Source organism: Puccinia triticina, chromosome 10A, assembly GCF_026914185.1.
Source record: "Puccinia triticina chromosome 10A, complete sequence".
NCBI classification, from domain to species: Eukaryota; Fungi; Basidiomycota; class Pucciniomycetes; order Pucciniales; family Pucciniaceae; genus Puccinia; species Puccinia triticina.
The window spans coordinates 4,865,132-4,888,325 of NC_070567.1; the positions used below are offsets into that span (position 1 = coordinate 4,865,132).

The 23,194-nt window shown below is 46.6% G+C and overlaps 5 protein-coding genes across 5 annotated transcripts; 4 read left to right on the top strand and 1 right to left on the bottom strand.

The window, feature by feature from the left end:
* Window positions 1-4,158: 4,158 nt before the first annotated feature.
* On the top strand, window positions 4,159-5,115 carry PtA15_10A474 (uncharacterized protein; the record flags this gene model as incomplete). The annotated part of the gene is made up of 5 exons (XM_053160653.1): window positions 4,159-4,568; window positions 4,644-4,701; window positions 4,787-4,830; window positions 4,899-4,962; window positions 5,038-5,115. 5 exons carry the CDS (start codon window positions 4,159-4,161, stop codon window positions 5,113-5,115), a joined length of 654 nt encoding a protein of 217 aa, XP_053024606.1.
* A 654-nt stretch (window positions 5,116-5,769) lies between these two features.
* PtA15_10A475 (uncharacterized protein) lies at window positions 5,770-7,817 on the top strand (the record flags this gene model as incomplete). The annotated part of the gene is made up of 3 exons (XM_053160654.1): window positions 5,770-6,440; window positions 6,587-6,787; window positions 6,860-7,817. The coding sequence occupies 3 exons, from the start codon at window positions 5,770-5,772 to the stop codon at window positions 7,815-7,817; spliced, it is 1,830 nt and encodes a 609-aa protein (XP_053024607.1).
* Window positions 7,818-9,147: 1,330 nt separating this feature from the next.
* Window positions 9,148-9,617, top strand: PtA15_10A476 (uncharacterized protein; the record flags this gene model as incomplete). Its single annotated transcript, XM_053160655.1, has 4 exons — window positions 9,148-9,262; window positions 9,331-9,368; window positions 9,439-9,542; window positions 9,608-9,617. The coding sequence occupies 4 exons, from the start codon at window positions 9,148-9,150 to the stop codon at window positions 9,615-9,617; spliced, it is 267 nt and encodes an 88-aa protein (XP_053024608.1).
* Window positions 9,618-10,907: 1,290 nt separating this feature from the next.
* PtA15_10A477 (uncharacterized protein) lies at window positions 10,908-11,332 on the top strand (the record flags this gene model as incomplete). Its single annotated transcript, XM_053160656.1, has 2 exons — window positions 10,908-11,145; window positions 11,223-11,332. The coding sequence occupies 2 exons, from the start codon at window positions 10,908-10,910 to the stop codon at window positions 11,330-11,332; spliced, it is 348 nt and encodes a 115-aa protein (XP_053024609.1).
* Window positions 11,333-21,361: 10,029 nt separating this feature from the next.
* Window positions 21,362-22,142, bottom strand: PtA15_10A478 (uncharacterized protein; the record flags this gene model as incomplete). Its single annotated transcript, XM_053160657.1, has 2 exons — window positions 21,362-21,913; window positions 22,101-22,142. 2 exons carry the CDS (start codon window positions 22,140-22,142, stop codon window positions 21,362-21,364), a joined length of 594 nt encoding a protein of 197 aa, XP_053024610.1.
* Window positions 22,143-23,194: the final 1,052 nt, after the last annotated feature.

Consider the following 23,194-nt stretch of genomic DNA (forward strand, 5'->3'; position numbering starts at 1 on the left):
ACTGTCCTGCTGCCGAAGAGTGGGAGGAGATCACGGCAATGAAAGATTTTCTTTCAATATTCAACACTGGTTAGTTGACATATTCATTTTATTTACTCTATCCATTTGAATAATGTACTCATTTTCAATTGTTTATTCTCAAACCCGCAGCAACATTGAAGCTGTGCATGACTCATTGTCCAACAGCCCACATGCTTTATGTGAATATAGTTAGAATAAAAAAGAAGCTGAACGATGTTCTTCAATCCGGACCGACTGAACTTTGCGATCTAGTGGAACCGATGCAAGAAAATTACGACAAATATTGGAAAAACCCTGAAGAGTCGGCCGCAATCTTCCTCGTCTTCGATCCGCAATACAAGCTTTCGCTCATTGAGTTTCTGCTCCTCGAAAACTGTGATTTGGACACAAACAAATGTGAAGTTCCGAAAAAAATCGATGGCATAACAAAACGACTCTACGCCTTGTTCAACGAGTTCGCCTCCAACGCAAAACCAAAATCAAACACTTTGAATGCCTCTCAAGGCTCTCAATCGATTAACAATAGTACAACTTTAGATTCTAAAAATACGTTTGAAGACATCGAGGAAAGTCGCTTCAAGGAGTACCTTGCAAGCAAGATGACAAAGACTGTACCAACAGTCACGGCTACGGCAGAACTTGATCTCTATCTGCAAGAAGGCACGGTTGCCGTCGATACTCCGTTGTTCGATATCCTCGATTGGTGGAAAACGAACGCAGTCCGATTCCCAACCCTTTCAAAACTGGCGAGGTACTTCTTAATAGCACCGATGACATCAATAGCATCCGATTCAGCCTTCTCAACTGGGGGAAGAGTGCTCAGCCCCTCTAGAAATCGGCTGAATCCCGAAACACTCGAAGCCCTTGTCTGCGGGCAAGATTGGATTAGAACCAACGAGGGCCTCTCTGACCAACAGCCCGAAGAATCTGAGCTTGACTCCGACTGATATAGTATAAGTTCTGATGTTTTTTTATCCAACCTCTTTCACATTCATTGAAAAAATATCGATATCGTGTTATATATACAGAATTACATTGAATAAATAAGACAGAATTACTAAATAAGAATGAGATTGATTGAATGATTTCCATGAGCTGTTGGCATGGAAATAAGCCATAAATATGGCTTGACCCGAATCCTGACCCGCGACCCGACCCGCCCCGACCCGGACCCGACTTCATCACAAGCAGGGTCGGGTTCGGGCAGTGCTAACCTGAATCCGGCCCGCCCCGACCCGCAATTATACCCGGGTCGGGTTTGGGCACTGTTTTCCGACCCGAACCCGACCCAGTTTCATCCCTAATTGTCAATGTTTGTTTTTTTAGAGTATCACAATCACCGCTTGTCCCCATACATTGTAGTCTTGCACCCTTTGAAATGAACATCATCTTCCTGCCTGCCGCCGTATCATTCCGAGGCGGCACCACATTGTGCTACACATATACCCGGCAGATTTGATCCGCTCCGCACAAGGCTAACCGAGCCACCGCACCCCCATTCTCACTTAAAAAAGCACTGTATGGCACAAGGCAGGCGGCGCGCTGCTGGTGGTTGCACCTTCGTGCAATCCTTGACAAATTGGGCTACTCGCCGTCGCAATATGACAACAGCCTTTACATCCTACGACATGAAAAAGAGTCTGGCGTAATATGGATTCACGTAGACAACGGTGTGGTGACGGCGTCCAGTGAAGCTTTGATCAAGAAGCTCGAAGTAGATCTCAAGGATGTGCTTAAGATTAAGTGGATTCCGCAACTCGATTCCATCGTAGGTCTCAATATTGAGAGGACAACCGACGGTTTTGTGCTAACACAACCAAAGCTCATCAAGACTATTCTGGAAGAGGAATGGGACGGTGTACAAGTTGCAAAGACCCCTTAATGGGCGAAGAGGGAGAGACCTGAAGCAGCACAGAGGCTGTGATGAGCAAGAGAACACGCAGCAAACACGGGAGCGGTGGAGGCACACCTAGAACCGAGTGAGTTGATTGAATAGTGTAAACAATGAAGAGATGAAGGAAAACGACAACAAACCTGAAGCAGCACAGAGGCTGTGATGAGCAAGAGAACACGCAGCAAACACGGGAGCGGTGGAGGCACACCTGAGACAAAGACATAGAAGGTGTGCGAACGTGAAAACAATAGTGGAGGTGAGAAGCATACCTAGAACCGAGTGAGTTGAGAGTTTGAGTGAGTTGATTGAATAGTGTAAACAATGAAGAGATGAAGAAAAACAACAGCGAACATAAACGGTTGAAATACTACATCTACACATAGGGTTTACAGTATCATCATCTAGGTACAAACCCTATCGGTCCAAGTCCGCAGCACGGCACATGAGAGTATGCCCGGCCTATGCCTCAATACCCCTTTGCCACCAAATTTCAATGCACCCACCGAGGGTGGTGACCCCTCTTCTTCCTCCCAGTACCTTCATGTGATCGGAATGTTCAGCTATCTGGCGGTGGGCACGAGACCGGACGTGGCTTTTGCAGTCAACCACTTGGCGCGCTTCTCAGCCAAGCTAAGTGTGACGCATTGGAAAGGAGTGCGGCATCTGGTAAACTACCTTGCCGGGTCAACTGAACAGAAACTTTGTCTGTTTCCTAATAGGGATCCGAAGGCGCTGAAGACTTTTTGTGATGCATCTTGGGGCCGCGATTTCTCGCGGTCTTCTTTTGGTGTACTGGTCGAATTCATTGGGTGCCCGGTGCTGTGGGTGGCGCGACGACAGGCTTCGGTAGCAGCGTCAACGTGCCACGCTGAATACATGGCTTTGGGGGCTGCCACTCGGCATACGTTGTGGGTAAGACATTTGCTGAAAGACATTCTGAGAACGGATTTTGTGGGACACATTCACTGCGACAATCAGTCCGCGGTGAAGGTTGGCACGGACGATGCGGCGAACAAACGCACGAGACACACTGACAGGGACTTTTACATTACTAACAAGGCACTCTTTTGTAAGCTGACATCTTTATCCTGGATCCCCACCAGTGATCAAAAGGCAGATATCTTTACCAAAAGTCTGCCGCCAGAGTTGTTTAAAAGAATGCGGAGTTATCTTCTTAAGGCGGGGTAATTTTTTTTTTTTGTTACCATATCTATCTATTTATCTCAGATCGAATTTGTCTTTCTTTGCTCTCTTCTTTTTACTTGGTTATTTTTCCCTTATTTATTTTTTTAACTCTTGCCCTCCTATTCCTTTCATCTTTTATTTTTTCTCCTTTTCTTTCCAAATGTTTTTGTAGGTAGGGTCTTGCGGCTAGGCGAGGGGGTGGCTGTTGTAACCTAAGTAGTTAGGTTACAATTAGTGACACTCGCCTCTCCGAAGACCACACTATGTCTCCGGGGAACAAGCTGTAGAGCTTGTTTTTCCCCACTGAATACGATACATACGCTTTTGGTCATCTCAGTAAGCCTCTCCAAGGAGGCGCGAACCTCCCTGACGCGAGGGCGCTCGCACCCCGCGAGCACGGGAGGGACGTGTGTTAAGTTCGGTCGAGACTTTGGGCTGAAGTCGTGAATAGTGGCAAGGGATGAAAGACTATTGAATTTTCCTCCCACGAAAATCCATGGAAATCTACATAGAATCTAGGCTCCCCAAGAGGAGGCAACTCCGGCGGGACTCGGAGGCACTTGCGCCAGCCTTTTGGCAAAAGGCGCCTCCCGTCCGAGGCCCGCCACACTTCACACTCCGCAGCAGCAACGGGCGGGTCTCACGGAATCCCTGCCGTCGGTGAGAAAAGTTTTGTTACATAGAAGAGTGAGATGCGCAAAGCAAAGCAACCATCCATGGATGGGACCAGGTAGGACCCATTCAATTGTTGATCAGTGTAGATAACCTTCCATTGTCGTGTTGGTTACGTGGATTGCAAACAAACACCGATCCTCACTTGATCTCGCTGCAGATGGACACCACCATTTGATCATGAGAAGTGCAGGGCACATGGACAACTCCAAGAACGGCGAGACGGCTGGCCGTAAGATAAATAGGCCCTCGTTCACGCCCAGTCTTGCTCCATCATCCATCCACTCATCCCATCTCAACAAATTCACCGACAGCACCTTCCACAGCTCAAAACAGTACAGTATCCCTAGCTCTCCCCATAGCGTTCGCCTCATCCAAACCGCACAATGGTCTCATTCAGCCACTTGTTCACTCTGATCTGTATTCTCGTCGCCGTCTCTCGTGCCGACGATGCAGCTAGCCCCAAGTCGGAGGGGGTAGAGGAGAAATGGTTCTTCGGAAACAGATACGGACTCTCGTCATGCTATGGCACCGGCTTTGGCCTCTGGGGCGGCTATAATCCTTTGTACCGCAACTGGGCCGGGATGTACAACCTCAACTACTTATACGGATACCAAGGTTTCGCCTACTCCCCCCTCCTATTTGTCAAGGCAACTGAGGGGGCCCAAAGCGTTAGCCGACGTGCCATCGCTCTTGAGGATGTCGAACAGCTCAGCCGCCGATCGGACACCGAGTCCGTTGCTTGTGCTACCCACGGCAAAGCTCCTCAGACTTTCTCTGTTAAGAACTGTTTGGCGTATGTTACTTTTTCATTAGAACCTGTGCTTCAATCAATCCTGAGCTCTGAACATCCTCATGTTTTCGAAATTAGTGCTGCCCAACAATTGGCCGAGAAGAAGGTTTCGACCGCCACTCACGGCAACTGTCAGGTTTGCCCCGATTTCTTTTTGTTTTGATTTCCTTCACTTCTGGACTCCAGGCGGATAGTAACCATTTTCCTTTTGAACCATCCAGTTATCTCTTGTCCACGGCACAGAAAAAGTTGCTCCAGGCTCGATGTAAGCTAATTTCCAAGGGCCGTCATTTGGAAAATTGAACCCAGCCTAATCTCGATCTTTTTCCATAGCACGGTCAAGCAACTTGAAGCGGGTGTTCACAATATGCTACAGGCCTGCAGCAAATCAGCCGATGTAAGTCTCACAATTCATCTGATTCGATGTTTTTGCCAAACAGATGATTGATTTTCTCAAACTTTCATCTACCAGGAAAAGGAAGCTCCCGCCAAGGGGGCCGCCAAAATCGACGACAAGCAAGCCTTTATGATCCTCTCTAGCCCGCAATGAGCTTTCTTTAACACGGGACATCCCAAGCTGTTTTTCTGTTTCTCTTTCTCCCAAGGGCTGTTAATATCGAAATGTGTAGCTATAGTGACAAATATATCTTTCTACTATCGATCCAAATCCACCAAAATTGCTGCTCCGCTTGAAGATCTTAAAATTCTCTTGTTCCTGAGCAAATATCAAATACTTGTGCCACCAAAATCCACACAAGACTTGCTGCTTTCTGCAAAGAGACCGCCGCATTTGCGCCTGAGGAAAGATCCATACAGGATATCTCCAAGGCACCCATCGCTCAGATTATCAGAAATGCTCTGATTTTTTTGCCGGATGGATTGTGTCTCGATGCTGCATAGCCCATCTCATTTTCTCGCGAAGGGACCCGTCCGTCCGAAATGACATGCATGATGTCACTTCCCAAGGCGAAAGTAAGCCACTTGTTATCAGTAAGCCTTTCATCATAATCCGCTTGGCATCCGTTGCAGTCCTCATCCTGCATCACACGGGGGACACGCCCCAGTCGAAGTCTAGGTTCGGTTCTATAAAAGCAGCCCCCAAGAACCACATCGTCCAATCCAGCTCTCTGTTGGGGGATATCACTCGCACTTGACCGCTCAGAACCCTTGCTTTCCGATTCTTCCCGAGTAACAGAACGCGCTCATGTGTGCCTTTCAAGTGTTGTTCGCCAAGCGGCTTCAGTTGACCTTGTTGACCGGGTTGGTAGCTTCACCTTGGCTGGCTCCATTGGTAGTCGCAGCTGAAAGCGAACAGCTGAGCTTCTTACCGACTCCAAATCCCGGGACTGGGTCTTTACCATCAGTACCCGGCACAGACCATCCCAACTTGATCTTTGCCTCCTTCGCCGGTCTCCTCCAGCAATGGCCGAACACCTATGCCTACAGCGGCCACTCGATCATTCCGGGTGTCGTCCCGCGGGGCACGTTGCTCTATCATGGAACCAATCATCAGACCCCTCCGCCTTCAGAGGGACTCGAATGGCTTGCCTTCAACCCCGAGTACAGCTACGTCATTCACGCTCACAGGCTCGGCCAAGTCGATTTGTATACATACACAGCAACACGCGCTCTGCGTATCATCTATTTCGATGGTCAGAGCTCCTCCTTGGGCACACCTGGCTTCATGGACAGCCAAAGCGTGCTCATCAACGGCACCGTTCCCAGGCAGTTTGGAGACGATGGCCGGTACATCAAAGCAGAGTATGACCGCGCCCATGAACTCTGCAAGCTTGGAAAACAGTGGGGCTTCGAGGGCGTGGTGCGGATGAACACCTGTTTTGAATTAATGTGGTGTGATTTCACCAAGGGGGTCGAGTGAGTTTGGCAACGTCTTTTTGTGTTTGCCTGTTAGGCGTTCTCTCATCTAACCGGGCCTCTTCCTCGATCATATGGATATTTTTCAACATTACAACAAACTGGCTTTCTCAAGACTCAAATGCTATTCTTTTTTCGCTCCGTAGACGTCTTAGGGGCACGAACACCACCGATCCCTTCGATACTCATTACGAACCGGGAGAGTTTACTGAATCCATGAAAGTGACTGAGATTCACAATACCGATTTCTCATCCAACTCAGGCGAGACATTGGTCCAGAATCAATCGGATGCGATTAACCCCCTGTTTCCTGGCCAGCTTCGAAAGACCTTGCGGCAGAGAGTCGAGTTGAGCTTTTGTTTTGTTTGCCGATATCCCACGTTCTTAATTAACTTCGCCTTCTCGCTTGTTTCGTCTAGGGTTTTTGGAGCCAACGATTCGACGATCCGGTTGAAAACTCATAACAATTCCGCAGGAACTGATAATCCGGAGGAATCGTTGCTCCAGTTGATCACCAGACCTCGGGTTATGAACTCGCCATTTTACTCCAGGTCTCCGCAGTACTATTTCCGCGCAGCCAGCCGCCAGTTCTTCACGCCAGGCGAAACTCGAGTGATCCTAGACCCAAGTGGCTTTGTGAGCTTCTACGATCGTATCCAAAGCTTGAGCCAGAAGCGGCAAGCTGAAGGGACCAGCGACGGCCCGCGCCATGCTCACAGATTGCACGGGATCAGCTCAAGGGATGTGGAGAAAATCAAAGACCGACTGGTCAATGTACTCGCGCGTAAGAATGCAGAGGGATGGCGGAAAGAATCTGATCGCCTGGATTGGCGGGCATCGGTCTGGACGATCACTCAGACGTACAGCAAACCACTCGTCGAGCTGGATTACCTGCTCAAACGGGACGACCTGAGCGCCATCGACCGGGCGGCCGAAGTGCGCGGCTTGACTTACGGCATGATCATCCCCTACGTTGATTTCTCCTCCTGGAATCTCAGTGATCCGGCTTGGGTCGACCAGAGCATTAAGAAATGTGCGAGAGGCTTTACTTCCGGGACTTATCGTGCCTCAGACCTCACGGAATCTATACAAGTCATCATTGGCGCTATCGAGGGGACTTTGGATCGATTGTGCAGCACGATCTTCAGCATCTTTACCCAAACCATCGAATTGTCTATTCCGATCGATTCACTCATCACTCCCGATCCAAGATTAGAGAGCGAAGCCACCTCGCGGGCCTCAGAATGGAGACAACAGACCGAAAAGTTGATGGAGTGGTTGGGATGGTCAACCTGGGGACGCTGTGACCCATCTTGCAAACCTGATTTAAGACCTATTCCATCCGTCCTCTCCCGTGCGGTAGGGGACCACTACTAACGCCCCATGAAACCTCACATGACTTGGGTAGGAAATGTGTCTTCCTCCGTTGTGGCCTGCCTCATGGATGACCGGGCTTCCTAACCTCGATAATCAGTTCCCAGTCTGCAGCAATGGCGCCTGGAAGAGGTTCTGATTTTCGGGTAAACTCACGGAATCGTCAAGTCAAAATAATCCACATCAAACAAGTAAATATCCAAATCAGCATAGGGGTAAAAAAACGTGTGCCTTGTTAATTCCCATAATCTAGCTCAGCTCTTTCACCATAAAACAATTTGTATCACTAATATGTAACAGTTTTTGATGAGGATGGTGACCATGTGTTTGTCAATCAAGCAAATCTTCAGGATCATCCATGTAGCTTTGTGACATCAATGATAAATCTAGATGTCGCAGCTACCAACTGCGCTTGGGCAAACTATCTTTTCAAATTTTATCTTGCACCAGATTCCACGGGTGTGGGTAGGCGTCTATGAATTGAGCTGCGCTCAAATTATGGCGCAAAGCTGGGAGAAAGCAGCTTTGCAAGTAACAAGAAACGGGTCCATGGGCGCGACGTAGTCGCGAAATCCCTATTAATAGTAAGCGTTCCCCGAAAGATGTGTGCAATTTTTTTCCCGCTGGTGACATTGTGATTCAGGGGCCTCTAGCATTTCGCATCGTAGCACAGAAAAGCGTATTGGAAAATATGGGATGTCGAAGCTCACAATGAGACTCGGAGGAAGAGAGAAAAATTTCCGCCTTGGAACACAATTCTTGTCGCAAGTGCTGCCGGATCATGGAAAGAGGGCTTCTTGCTGAGGACTTCGTCCCCTCCGGTGGTGGACTTTGAGGTCCTGCCGGAAAGGATTGGCCAGGCTCTGCCGGGTTTGCCAGACATTCCCAGGTGATATGGAGTCTCAATTTCCTGGGTAAACACTGAGACAGTTTGGTAGCTGCCATCCACTTATAACGCATAAGAGAAACGGCATCCTTGAATTCATTAAGGTTTATGGATTGATCAGAGAGAAAAGCCTGGATACATAACTTGTTCCAATCTGCAGAGCACAAAGGGAAACGTGACTATTTGTTCAGCGTAGAAGCTGAGCCTCGCGCTGTATGCAAGCAGCAAAAATCCTCAGTACTTTGACCGCGAAGCCTCCTAGCAGTGCGGCCAAAGTGGGGCTCAGCATTGATGAAAAGTACAAGTAAGCGTACGGTTCTAGCCGTGCTACTACCAATCATCTCCCCAAATTCAGTATCGATATACCCCCTCCCCCCTTCCGATCTCACATCCACTCAGACTCTAGCAGTTGCTCCAAAAACCTTTAGCCTTCGATAAATACAAAATATGAACCAAGAGATGTTAGAGTCAACTGAAGAGGTTTCGTCCGACCTTGCGCATGCGGATGCATTTGGTTCTCCGGAGCAGTTCGGGGAGGTCTTGCACCATCTAATGGAATCAGGTAAGCTACGCTTACAGCATGTGTTTTTTTCTAAATTCTATGGATGATTCTGATTTTACCTCTGGAAGAAGCACGGGCCACCGCCTTCGCAAAGCGGAAAAAGCAGGTTAAAGAGCTACTGAACTCTTTTCCCAACACGACCGCCGCCACTTTGACATTGGGCAACGATGGCACAGCTTCAGAATGCACAATCTGTCAAGAAGACCTCTCTCAAGTTGGAAAAACAGTTGTTCAGCTCCCATGTCATCCATCACATCTTTTTCACCGAGACTGCATTCAAGTAAGCAACTCTTTTAGCCCCAGCCTCCATGGTCCATTACTAATTTCAATACTTTTCTGCTTTAGCCCTGGATAGAAAAGAACGCAAGCTGCCCTATATGCCGAGTTGGATTCCAACTACCACCTCCGTCGAACTCGGAACCCTCTGGTTAAATTGGCGGAGCGGCATTCTTCTTTTGTGTCTCTTTCTAGTACGAAATTTTAGTGTACAATACTTTCTCATTTGTGTTTACATGGATTCTTAGAATAGTAGCAAGGAATGCATATTACCTTGAGTTGAAATCGCGCAACAGCGCAAGGCACTCCTCTGACTTGATCCGCTCCCTGCGGTCTAGGCAGATCCAATGCCCACATGGAGAAGATGAACGTGAAATTAGGCTGTGCCTTTGTCGAGAGGGAAGGGGTCTTGTGTTGAGTTGAAGACATCTCTCTTCTAAAATCCTTTTGTCATGAGATCACGTTGTACATATTCAAACGTGAATAAATGTTGAAATATACACTCAACAGCATTGCCTTTCAATTTATGAGATTGCTCTTTTGAATCCAGAGTTGACTACCAACTGAGCTTGGGCAAACAGTCTTTCCATCCAAAACGTATCTTGCACCAAATTCACGAGGTGTGGATAGTGGCGTCTATGAATGACCTGTATACAAATCATGACCAAGAAATGAGAACAGACAGATTTTCAAACAGCAATAAACAGCTTCATGGGTGCGGCGGAACACCAAAGTCCATATCATCCCCGGAAGGATGTATGTAAAGTTCTGCCCGCTCATGCCACAATGATTTTTTTTAACTTGACACACACGTCTCCCATTGCAAGTGGGGTAAATGAGTGACTCCTGCCCGGACTTTGTACCCTCCAGCGCCGGGAATTGCCATTGCGGGAAAGGATTGGCCAGGCTATTCCAGCCTCAGGAAATATAAAGTATCAATGACATTCGTAGACACTGGGGCAGTTTGCAGTTGCCGCCCGACCGTGAAGGATAAAAGAAACCAGAGCCTTACGATCTATAGCTTTGGGGGTTGATCAATTCTTGTTTAAAGCAGGCGGCTTGACAGCGGAGAAAGGCAGAGAAACCCATTGATGGCCTAGAAACCAGGATTCACATAGGCGCCTTTGTTGAGCAAGCTGAGCCTCGCGCTGTATGAAAGCAGCATCCAATTCAACCACGAAGTCTCCCCTTTGTGCTGCTGAATTTGGGCTCAGCATTGATGTAAGGTATAAGTAAGCGTACGGTCCCAGCCGTACTGCTACCAATCATCCCCAACTCACAATCAATCTCGCCAACTCCCTCTCCTCCCATCCCCTCCCAGAACCTAGCAGCTACTCCAGAAACCCTTAGTCTTTAATAAATACACAATATGGACCAAGACATGTTTGAGTTGGACGAAGAGGCTGGGCTGGAATTCGCGCCCGAAGGCGAGCCTCAGGTGGTTGCAGACGACCACTACGAATGGGCTACGGCCACTCTCCTGGACGAATTCGATTTGAACGCCTTTTCTATGGAGCAATTCTCGGAGGCCATCGACCACCTAGTGGACTCAGGTGAGGTGTCTCCGGAGGAAGCCGAGGAGGTCATGGACCGTCTAAGGGAATTAGGTAGGCCACACTTATATCATGTGTTGTTTCTACCGCTGATTCTGAGTTGACCTCCCGAGCAAGCTGCCTTGGAACAGCGAAGGAGGAATGTTCGGCAGCGACTGGACACTCTTCCCCATCCGACCGTCCCCACTTCGAAATCGAGCCAAGATGGCGAAGTGGAGAACTGCACAATCTGCCACAATGAACTCTTTCAAGTTGTAAAAATGGTAGACAAGTACTTTGTTGAAACAGTATTTTATTAAAAACTCAATAAAAGTAAATACACTCAAAGAAAGAACCTGCGCGAATACAAATCTTGAACAAAGACAACGGGCGACGGCAACAAACACACGGGATTATCACGACGAACTAGTCTGCCCCGAGACTAGATCTAGCTCCTCCTGAGTGCTTAGAGTCGACGGCAGTTGAGATTGATCTTCGATTTGATCGAAGAGGTCCGAAGAAGATTGTCTTCGAGTAGTTTTTTGGTAGTTGATGATTGAGTCGATGTGAGTGTTTGATCGACGAGTAGCGATGAAAAATGGGATAACGGAAAAGGGAAGGAAGGGGAGGAATAGAGTTTGTCGGCGAGTAGAGTGTGGGTGAACAGAGTTTTTTCGGGAGCGGAGATTTGATTCAGATCTACATCTTATGCATCGACTATGCATGACGTCATGCATACACATCAAACCTAATGTGTGTGTTTTAAACTTCAACACTCCTCCTAAACACGCACATTAACTAAATGTAACTGTTTGAAAGCAGCTAGTAGTTTTATTTTACCGAGGGGCTTCGTTAAGATGTCCGCGATCATGTCGAGTGTTGAGACTTGATTCACTCGAAGGACCTTCATGATAATGAGCTGTCGAACGTATTGAAACCGGATTTCAATATGCTTCGTGTTGGGATTAAGCTGAGCTTCTTTGCTGATTGTCACCGCGCCGGAGTTGTCATTGAAAATCAAGGGAGGATCAATATAGATATCGAGAGACGTGATTAGGTTTGACATCCAACGTAGCTGTTTTGCGCATTTGTTAATCGCAATGAATTCAGCTTCCGTCGTTGATTGAGCAACCACGGATTGTTTCTTTGTTGTCCACGAAACCGGATTTCCAAAGAAAGTGATGACGTATCCTGACATGGACTTCTTAGTGACTAGAGAAGAGCCATAATCTGCATCAGCCCATCCGCATAAAACATCCGTTTGTTGTCCTTTGCGGAAGTGGATGCCGACATCGGCCGAGCCTTGTAAGTATCAAAGGAGGTGCTTGATCAGAGACCAATGACCTAAAGAAGGGGAGGACGCAAATTGTGCTAAAACGTTCACCGTGAATGCTATGTCTGGCCGAGTATGAAGTGCCAGATAATTTAGCATCCCGATAGCTTTTTGCATTGTTTTGACGTCAAAAGGGGATGATTCCGAAGCCACAACACGATGGAAGTTCAGTGGCGATGGAGCTTTTACCGAGGTGGAGTTACTCATTCCGAATTCGTCGATGATTTTGTGAGCAAAATCAGATTGATGAATTACCAAGGATCCATCGGGTTGCCAAAGAAAAGTGTATCCGAGATGTTGATTTGGTCTTTCTTTAATCTTCAAAACATACGACTTCTTCAAGTCACTGAGAAACGACAGGACGGCCGCACGAGATCGACCAACAATTAAACCGGGTCACGGCGAAGAGTCACGAGTCTCCTGAGTCTTACCCAGCCTAGGAGTGCCTCACCCTTAAGGGGAGCCTCCGGTCTGAGTCGCAGAGCATCTCTATGACTCTCCTCCTGTAGCAGAGAGGAAAGCACGGGAGTGGTTACTGTGGCCGGAGTGAGAAAGGGGTTTGTGCTACGCCCTGAACTCAGGGAGAAGCCTGAGCCTGCGCGAACCCCCTCACTTCAATCAACAATGGGAAGTTATGTTATCCGTAACGAAAAGTAACGGATAATGTAACTAAATTGGTGCCGTTATCCTTGCGCTAATGGCAGCATTGTTTTAGTTACATTATCTTTTGATTTTTTTTCTGTTTTATTAGACCCGTTACGTTATCCCCGCAATCTGAGGAGGATAACGTGCGGATAACGCGGGTTTTTTGCCTATTTTACGGTGCTTTTACGCCAGATAACGCGGTTAGCGCGTTATCGGCGTTATTTTTTGCGGCATCAAGGCGGAAATTCGCCTCTGTTACGTTATCCAAAAGAGCGCAGGAATATTTCAACAGATAACGATAACGCGTTATCTGGTAACGGTGAAAAGTTACGTTACGAAAATCCCGCTGGATAACGTAACGTAAGTAACTTCCCATTGTTGCTTCGATCCATGTTCTGCTGTGCCCGATGTATGCGTCATTTTCATTGTAAGGTAGGGTCTTCCAGGGCCTCCAAAGCCCGCAACGTTGTAGATAAGTCAACTGCGGAGTACGGTCTAATGTAGAGTTTGTAGCAACTGGATTTCCACCGCCCCAGTGTGCATATCGTAACGATGTCCACGCCCAGGGCATTCCTCAACGACGCGCCCCCCACTCTGAACGAGTGCCCAGAAATGCCGCGCCTTCCCAAAGAAACCCACACATAGGCCAGGCGGGCGCAGCTTGGGTTCCTTGTGAGGTTCACGCGCCCACCTGCTCCCCGGAAACCGAATAAAGACTCGTCCCCTGGACCTCCTTCGGCGAGCCGTCTTCGAATTGCTCGTATCGGACAGAGGAGATTATCCGTGGCCGATAGGCGTAGGTATTGCAGTTCTTTAGGACCAGCCGTCTTGGCGAAACGAAGCGTGATAACGGCCGTGTTTCCATCGACCGAAAAGCTGACATCCAATTTCTTCACGCCACCGTCCGGACCGGGAATGCCGTATCTAGACACGCATAGCAACTCGCCTAATCTTGCTAGGCCCCAGAACGCCACTAAGCACAGGTCCAGGAGAGCCAAATCGGAGCCGTCCCCGCCCGACAAGAAATCTGACAGAGCAATGAGGTCTGGAACCATCACGGCGCCTTTCTTCGCCCGTTTCGACCTCAGCGTGTCTTCCTTAGCCAGTGCCTTTAACATCAGAGAGATCTTCTTCCCGCAACGCAATGGGAATTCCTCGTCGTGATATATGTGCCACGCCTTTACGCCGTGGAGGTATTTTTGTAGCGTGGTGGCGGATATTTTGTGTTTCGCTTGCGTGCCTTGTTTCCTCCCTGCCTGAAGGCAAAATTGGTAGATATCCTTCCTCGTTGCTGGGAGCTCAAAGTCGTTTCTCCCAACCAACCTCGTGAACTGGAGGAATTTCCGCACCGCGGAGTTGTAACTACGGAGGGTGTTCACGATCCAACCACGCATTGTTAATAAATCTTCCTCTGAGGGTTCTTTCAGAGTACGACCTGTCAACGTGAAATCTTTGAGGGAGGGAAAGCTGTTATTCATGAGTGGCGAGAAGACAAGAGTGCAGCAAGAAAAATGATGACAACGAATGGACGAGTTCAAATCACAAAGACAACCTGTGACAAGAAGGGAGACAAATCTGGAGGAACTGTAATGACAACTTGATGTTTCACTTCCTGCCCTGAACGGATGCCCCTGGACAACGCGTCAGCTGTGTTGTCCTTTGAGGCTACCCTCTTGGCCACAAGGTTGATGCCTTCCGCAATCAGTATTTTCTGTATCACCATCCATTCCCCGTTGGCTTCTACATCCCTCGTCTTCTTGTTATTGATACCGTTTTCGGTCGTGGTGTTGTCCGTCCATACTATTATGGACTTGCCCTTCTGATTACGCAGTTTCAGCAGCATCAATAGGCCGAGGCGAATTGCGACGGTCTCCCAGAACGAGATTTGTTTTCCGTTGTTCCGCGGGTCATGTAGTTTAAACTGAGCCCATTTCTTTCCAATTAAGATGCCTATACCGAAAGAAGTCAACGCATCTCCTACCCAGCCAATGTCCACAGGAGGGCCATAGTTGATTATTCGAGTATGCTCGAAATTTTCTAACGTTGACTTCCAAATGCTCAAGTCAAGAAGAACGTCGGTCGGAGTGGATCTTAGCGCTCTTCTATACTGCCAAGACATAAGCCACCTATACAACGAATTTAGGTGGCACCGGAGGTGTGGGAGAATGTATGAAACGTGGTTGAGGCGTCCCACCAGGACCTCCACGTCTTTGTAATCAAATCGCGCGTCTTTCTCTAGGTAAGGTTGAATTTGCCGTAAACGTGTTTCAATTTTCCCGTCCGGTAATCGTACGGTTTTGTCCACACCGTTCCAGACAAAACCGATGAACTTTTGTTCATTTCCGAAAGGAGAGTACTTCGATTTGTTTGTGAGGACGCCTAGCCTTGATGATTTCTCAACGATATCCTCCATGTTTACATCGCTTCCTTGGGACCGGACAAACAGATTGTCATCAACCCATCTAAAAATCATTATCAAGTCAAAGTGGTTCTTCATGACCAGCTTCCATGCGTCAGCCGGCCTTCCAAAGGAGCCACAACCAGCGACTCCTCCAAAGGTGATTCTAGTGTCCACGAGGAAATTACCATTGAAATCCTTAACCGTTAAGTATTTCCATTGCGCTTCCGGCGTAGGGATTTGCCTGTAAGCCTTCTCCCAATCAAACAAGGCCAACTCCAATGGTCCCGAGTTTTCTGCGAAGAACCTTGAGGAGCTTGCTTAGTACCATAGAGAGATTTGTTAAGTTTCCAAACCCATCCTTTCTTTGCTGGATCTGGATCCTCAAAACCAAGTACTTGAGAAACATAAATCGAGGCATCGATGTCGCCGTATAGAAAAGCTGTCTCAACGTCAAATTGAAACACCGACCAATCCATGTTCACGGCAAACGACAACATCATCTTTAGTGATTCATTTCGCGCTACCGATGAGTAGGTTTCAAAATAATTTAGCATATGTTCTTGATGATTACCGCAGACCACCCAACGAGCTTTATGGCGAATAACTTCTTTGAATTCATTCAATTTTTTGGTGAGTAACCACATTCCTCCTATGGTCTTGTCATCGGACGGCGGCGGAGCAAGAGTGCTGGTATTTTTTGATTGAAGAGAGTTGAATTCTGATGATAACGCTTCTTCCCACTGAGGTAAAGAGGCCTTGTCATTCATCGCTTCAGAGATCGTTACGGACTGCGTCATGCTAAGTTCCGGGAACTCAGATAGAATGACTACACTCAAATCTGGAAGATTTTTATTGAGACGTCGAGATCCTTCTACGATATTTGATGGATCCACCGTGGAACTGATATTTTTGGGAGCTATGTGGTCTTTAGATTGCCACTCGTAAGTAAAGCGCTTAGTTGGGAGCTGTTTCGACGCCGAAGAGGATGGATCAGTTTGTCGAACAGGTACTTCCAACGCAGGAGAAGGCGGGATTGGTGGAAGAGTAGGTGGCAAAGATGAAGGCGATGAAGGAACGGAGAGAGGGGATGTAATTGCCGGATTGGAAAAAGAAACTTTATGTTTTTTCGCAGACATGTCGATTTCAACGTGGTCATCTTTGGGAACCAAATCCACACATGATGTGGGCAAAGTTGAGGGTAACTTCATCATTGCGGATTTGGAATTATAAGGAAAGGTTAAAATGGAAGGGGTATAGTCTTGGCTAATGATAGTCTTGCGAGAAATGGGATCGAAAAAACGCATTGCATCCGATCGGGGCTCGTAGCCAAGAAAATAGAATGGTTTGGAGGGCGGGAGAAATTTTGAGGAAGGGGATTGCGTATGGACGTAGACTTTCAGACCAAAAGGTATTAATGTATGAACATGTCTTACTTGTTCAATTTCGCTGTTTTCGTCAACCAGCACTGAGTTTGGCGATTTCCAGCTGAGCGAAGAGGTTGGCAGCATGTTGATCAACGTTGAAGCGAATTTGGCGGCCTCGTCCCAATAATTCAATGGCACTGCGCATTGTGCTAGCATACAGCGCATTTTCATCAAAAGAGTTTGATTAAACCGTTCGGCCAAATCGTTTGTCTGAGGTGAATTTGCTGGACCTTGTTCAAGGCATATCCCACGCTGAGAAAGAAACGTTTTAAAAACCGTTGAACCAAATTCTCCTCCACGATCAGTATGAAGAATAGCAGGTGTTATGTTCAGTTGATTTTTAATTTCATTAATAAAAGACATAATCTTAGCTTCGGATTCGGATTTCTTCTGCATTAGAAAAATGCGATTGAACCGAGAAAAATCGTCGATTAAAACCAGAATGTACCGAAAAGAACCACGAGAATTTGGCGAAACCTGCAATACGTCCATGTGAATCATCTTGAAAGGTGAAGAAGCCGATGGAAGAGGGTTGGAGTGTGAGGAACGCTTTAATTTAGCCATTCTACACACCTCACAAGTTATCGAAGTCCCTGATTTTTTGTTCGGTGAGATCTTCATCAATTCAAAGAATTTTTTCAGATATTTATCGGACGGGTGACCCAGAATAACATGCCAATCCTTAAGCGCGTTGCTTTCGTTGATTGAAAACAAAGTCCTAGATGTAACAACACTAGATCCGGATGAGATGTACAAATCGCCAGTTCAAGGAAAACGTTCAATAATCGTCGTACCCATGTACACCAAAAACAATTTGTTTTTGTGTACGCAACGAAAACCATGATCTTCTAGTTGCGAAACCGAAATGAGATTGCATTTTCCGTCAGGTGCGAGGTAAACTGGAAATATATTATACTTTCCAAACCGCATTGAACCAGTGTGAGTGATGTTAATTGAGCCCGAGTATGTTTGCATAGTTTTGCTGATAGGTTGCAAATTTGACAACAGGCGAATGTCCGAAACTGTTGATTTCGAAGCACCGGTATCAAGAACTAGACGAATTTTTTCGTTGTCGATTGGACCAATATGAAACATATGTTCATCCTCAACAAAGAATCCGGTATCTTCTGCATCACTGTTTGAAATCTCAGTAACCGCTTCGGCTACTTCTTCATTGTCTGATTCGTCAATTGAGTTCAGTCTTTGGGTCCGAAGTTTTGATAAGGACTCGATTAATTGATCAAGTTCTTGATCATTCAGATTGACATTCGATTTATTATTGAACACTTTATTCTTTGTCGGAACAATGTTTCTGAACTTCTTATCGACTGCCTTGAATTTGTCTTTGTTCGGACGAGTAAATGACTTTGATGAAATAGCATTAACCGCTGCGGTACCGGATTGTTCAGCTCGACTATGTTCGACACTCATACGAGTAGCCAATTTCTCGAACGTGAACGGATCAACATCATAAAGAGTTCCAATGAGAGATGTTAATGATTCATCAAATCGAAAACTCTTCAGAAAGAATATTCCCGCCATTGCCGTATCGACCTTCATATTCGGAGTAGTAACTTGAGCAGATTTTAACGACGTGTACATAGATTGAAATTTACTAATATGATCTGCAATCGATGTACCAGGGATGTAGTCGAGATGAATGAGTGAATAAAGTTTATCGCCTAGTTTTATCAAAGAGCTTTCACCGCATGCATCCGCCAAGTTCGTCATTGCTTCCGAAAATGTGTCGACGGCTTGCACAACAGGATATAAATCGGCAGAGACGCATAACTCAAGAAGAGTGTATGCATTTGATGTCTTTTTTCGATACTTTTTCTCTTTCTTGTGTTCCTCAAGCCAGACGGGATTGAAAACTTCTTCATCACCACGTCCAGTAACAAGGTGTTTGAACGATTTCTTCCACTCTGGCCAATTATTGCGGCGGAGCTTCGTAATCCGAATTTTATCGCTACAATGATCATTCTCACTTGACGAAGATTCATCGGGCCAAGGCACTACCGGAAGTTCTGACATCTCGTTCGTATTTATCTAGAAGTGTTTTCTTATTTTGAGTTCTTATTAACTGTCAAGTATGACTCTCGCTACCATGTATAAATGGTAGACAAGTACTTTGTTGAAACAGTATTTTATTAAAAACTCAATAAAAGTAAATACACTCAAAGAAAGAACCTGCGCAAATACAAATCTTGAACAAAGACAACGGGCGACGGCAACAAACACACGGGATTATCACGACGAACTAGTCTGCCCCAAGACTAGATCTAGCTCCTCCTGAGTGCTTAGAGTCGACGGCAGTTGAGATTGATCTTCGATTTGATTGAAGAGGTCCGAAGAAGATTGTCTTCGAGTAGTTTTTTGGTAGTTGATGATTGAGTCGATGTGAGTGTTTGATTGACGAGTAGCGATGAAAAATGGGATAACGGAAAAGGGAAGGAAGGGGAGGAATAGAGTTTGTCGGCGAGTAGAGTGTGGGTGAACAGAGTTTTTTTGGGAGCGGAGATTTGATTCAGATCTACATCTTATGCATCGACTATGCATGACGTCATGCATACACATCAAACCTAATGTGTGTGTTTTAAACTTCAACACAAGTTGGCCGAACTGTTGTCCAGCTCCCGTGCCATCCATCCCACCTTTTCCACCAAGACTGCATCCAAGTAAGCACATCTTTTTATCCTCTATCTTCATTATCAATGACTGATTCAAATTCTTTTCTGCTGCAGCCCTGGATCGAGCAGAACTCAACCTGCCCACTCTGTCGCGTTGTAGTCCAGCTATAAACGCGATCTTCAGGCTCGGAACTCTCCGGTTGAACCGGAGCTGCTGGCATTCTTTTCTTGTATTTCTTCGTAATATGAACTTTTAATGTACATTCGTGCGCAATTTGTATCTCCATTAATGCTTAATAGCAAGGAATTTCAATCACTGGCCATCTCAAATGCGCGAGAGTACAAGGCCCTTATTTGTCTCTCCACTTTCTGGATCCAGAAAGATCCAATTCCCATATAGAGAAGATGAATACCTACATACAAATGAGGCTGAGCCTCTGTCGAGACGGAAGACAGCCTTAAGCAGTCGCAAGAGACCAGCCGTATCTCTTTTAAAATACCATTGGCATTAGATCACCTACGCATAATGTTGTACAGATCACTGTCTGTAGTCTTGAAGTTTTGCAGGACTCGGGACTCTCCGGTTGAATCGGAGCTGCTAGCATTCTTCTCTTGTATCTCTTCCTATACATGAACTTTTAATGTAAAATTGTTCGCAATTTGTATTCCCATTGATCCTTCGGAGCAAGGAATTTCAATTGCTTTGCATTTAAAAGGCGCGAGAGCGCGAGGCCCTCCTTTGCCCCTCTCCGCTTTCTTGGCTCCAGACAGAGCCAATGCCAGCATACAGAGGATGAGTACATATCAAATGAGGCTGAACCTCTCCAGAGATGCAAAACAACCTAATTCTGCCGCTCAAGACCAGCCATCTCTCTTTCAAAATGTTTTGACAATAGATCACGTACGCATGATTTTGCGGAGATAATTGTTTGGAGTCTTGAAGTTGAATGTTTGCCATGCGCGCCCCGCGCAGTCGCGCAGCTGCCTAGCTCCATCGGCGTCAAACTCGGCGAGTCGGCTGGCGGCACCGGAGTCGAAGCCACATTTGGCTTTAACTTCCGAGAACTAGATAAACAACACAGTTTTTCAGGCGCGGAAAAACACTTCAGTTCTATGTGAACCCTGCAGAGCACTGTGCAGACAACAGTCTTGCCAATTCCTACAAGCATCCAATCCATTGCGCCATTCTCCTCAACATTTCTACTACAAGCAGGAAAGACTTCATCTCAGTCTGCCAGACGGGCTTGTCTCATCCCTCGGGACATTAAGTTGATGATGAGATGTGTAGCCTTGCTCAAGGGTGGCTTACTGCCTGCCGTGTTTCCCCTGTTGGAGTGACAAAGTAAATTCATCCAAACATTTTGGGATAAACCCCAGCTGAATGGATGAAAGTGATACCCAAAGACCAGAACAGATTACCATGGTGGGTCAAGTTTGAGGGATGTGATCCATCTGTGGCGTTGGGCTGGAATTGCTTCAACGCAGGTACCTTGGATACATCCAAATGTGTATCTTATCAGGCAGGCAGTGATACGGTGCCTTTTTTGGAAGCTCACGTTGGGAACCATTGAACAGTGTATGTATTACGTATGAGTATGATGAGAAGAAAGACTTGCAAGCTTAGTTTGACAACTCTTCGATAGATCTTTCAACCCCGGTCACGGCATCTGTGAACTTGGGCACCGCCAGATCGGCAAGATTGATCAATACAGAAAGCCACGATTTGATGGGACTTTCGAAGGAACAATGATCAGGCAGAGGAGTAGTGTGGATTAGCAAAATGCTCAACGAAGCAAATTTCTCGGAAAAGCAGCTGGATTGACTACCTGGGTTTACGAGATCGCGCTGAAGAACTTCACTAATGTTGCGGCGGTTGTACAAATTCCAATGCGAAGTGCTGCATCGAGACACGAAATTGTTTGATGCTGCATGCGAATTCATCAAACTCATCTGAAATCATTCTATGTTTGATTATGGATGGTGGCTTGTTAGTGGTGTTCGTGTCGGATTTGCTGAGAAAGAGCCTGATTAATTTGAAGAGTGACAACACCGATTTGACAAGCTCTACGGTGGGTGGTCGTAGTTTGATGGGTTGAGATGAGCTCTTGATATGGGCCAAATAGAGACTGTCAATCCAGCCTGTGAGAGTATCAAGACACTCTTGAGAGTAGCGTTGAAGAAAATGGAAGTCAGATCCCTTGGAAGCAAGAATGGTGGTATCAATGAGCTCGACGGATTGTGCCAACGTCTCAAGCATTGTCTCACTCTCCTTGCCGCAAGCTAACTCCTCTTGATTCTCCAAGCTGAATTGATCGGGCTCAGATAGGATCGAAAACGTACTAGCGTTGGAAAAAAAGCCAAAGCATGATCTTCTAGCAGCTTGTATATTTGGATGACAATAAGCGTCGACCTAAATTGGTTCCGGTGTTTTCGATAGGGGGTGTCTCCGGAGCCATCCGAGCGATGGTGTGGATGAAGGTATTGATTTCATCAAATGTCGGATCAAGTCTTGAATCGAGAAGGTTAGGCTTTGATTCTTCTTTTTTTCGGATCAGATATGTCTGGTCGCAGAGTTGCTGTCGAAATGCGGGTAGAACTTGTGCTTGAACGTCGTTGAGCTGAGGGCTTAGTCCGTTCATCTCGTCGATCTTGAGTTGTGGCAGTTTTTCTCGTCGTCTAGGAGTCGCTGATACCTTCCGCACAGGGATTCGAACTGCTCCAGCTCGAGAGCTGTGATTCGAAATTAGAGGAGACAGTCAGCCCAAGGTCTTCTTGTTCTTTTTTACATGTAAATTGGGAGGACAACATTGTGCGTACTTACTGATGGTGGCTTTTATAGGCGAGGCAAACGGAATCTGCACAATACGTTCCGATGGGTTGACCCGATGTGTACTCCTATCCCGAACTTAGTCAGTCCCTTCATTCTGACTGGCGCCTACTGGCGCCCCTCGCGCTTCGCCTCGCGCGAGGGCCGCGAACTTAACACAGTCCCTCCGAGGAGGACGCGCTTCGCGCGACCTCCACAGGAGGAGGGACTTGCCCGCCAGCGGTGATCTTTGGCACAGGAGGAACGTGATTTTTTGAGAAAATCACACTTTTTGTAATCTCACAATTTCTCCCACATCTTACCAAATTATTTCTCCTGATTTTCAGTACATGAAAGCTCTGCGTGTTGCGGAGGGGACTGCAGTTTTAAAAGTTTCCTTATCTGCTTTCTTCATTAAGGTGTTCAAAGTTGACTTGCATAAAATCATAACACCATAAAATCATAAAATTTCAAGCAGAAAAAATATGTACCACCCCGACACTCAAAACAGAGCATTAGTTTGAAAATGGTACATAAAAAATTATCACCCAAAGGTTTATGATTTTATGATTTTATGATTTCAACTTTGAACACCTTAATTGTGTAATCAAAGCAACAAACCATCCAACTTCCTCCTGAGGGGGAGGAGTGAGTAACTCAATAAACTGCCCCAATGTCTTTTTTCCCTTCAGGGTTTAGACAGCCACCTGACATATCATGTTAGTAGCCTATACTGATCTCAGCTTTGTAATTGAAACTGCATGTGTGTGTCAGTGAGTTCGTGATATGGCATCGCGCTATCTTTGAGCGAGTCCGTACACGTTTGCCTTTGGAGCACCCGGACAAACAGGAATGTAGAGCTGAGGGAATAAGGATAAGATGAAG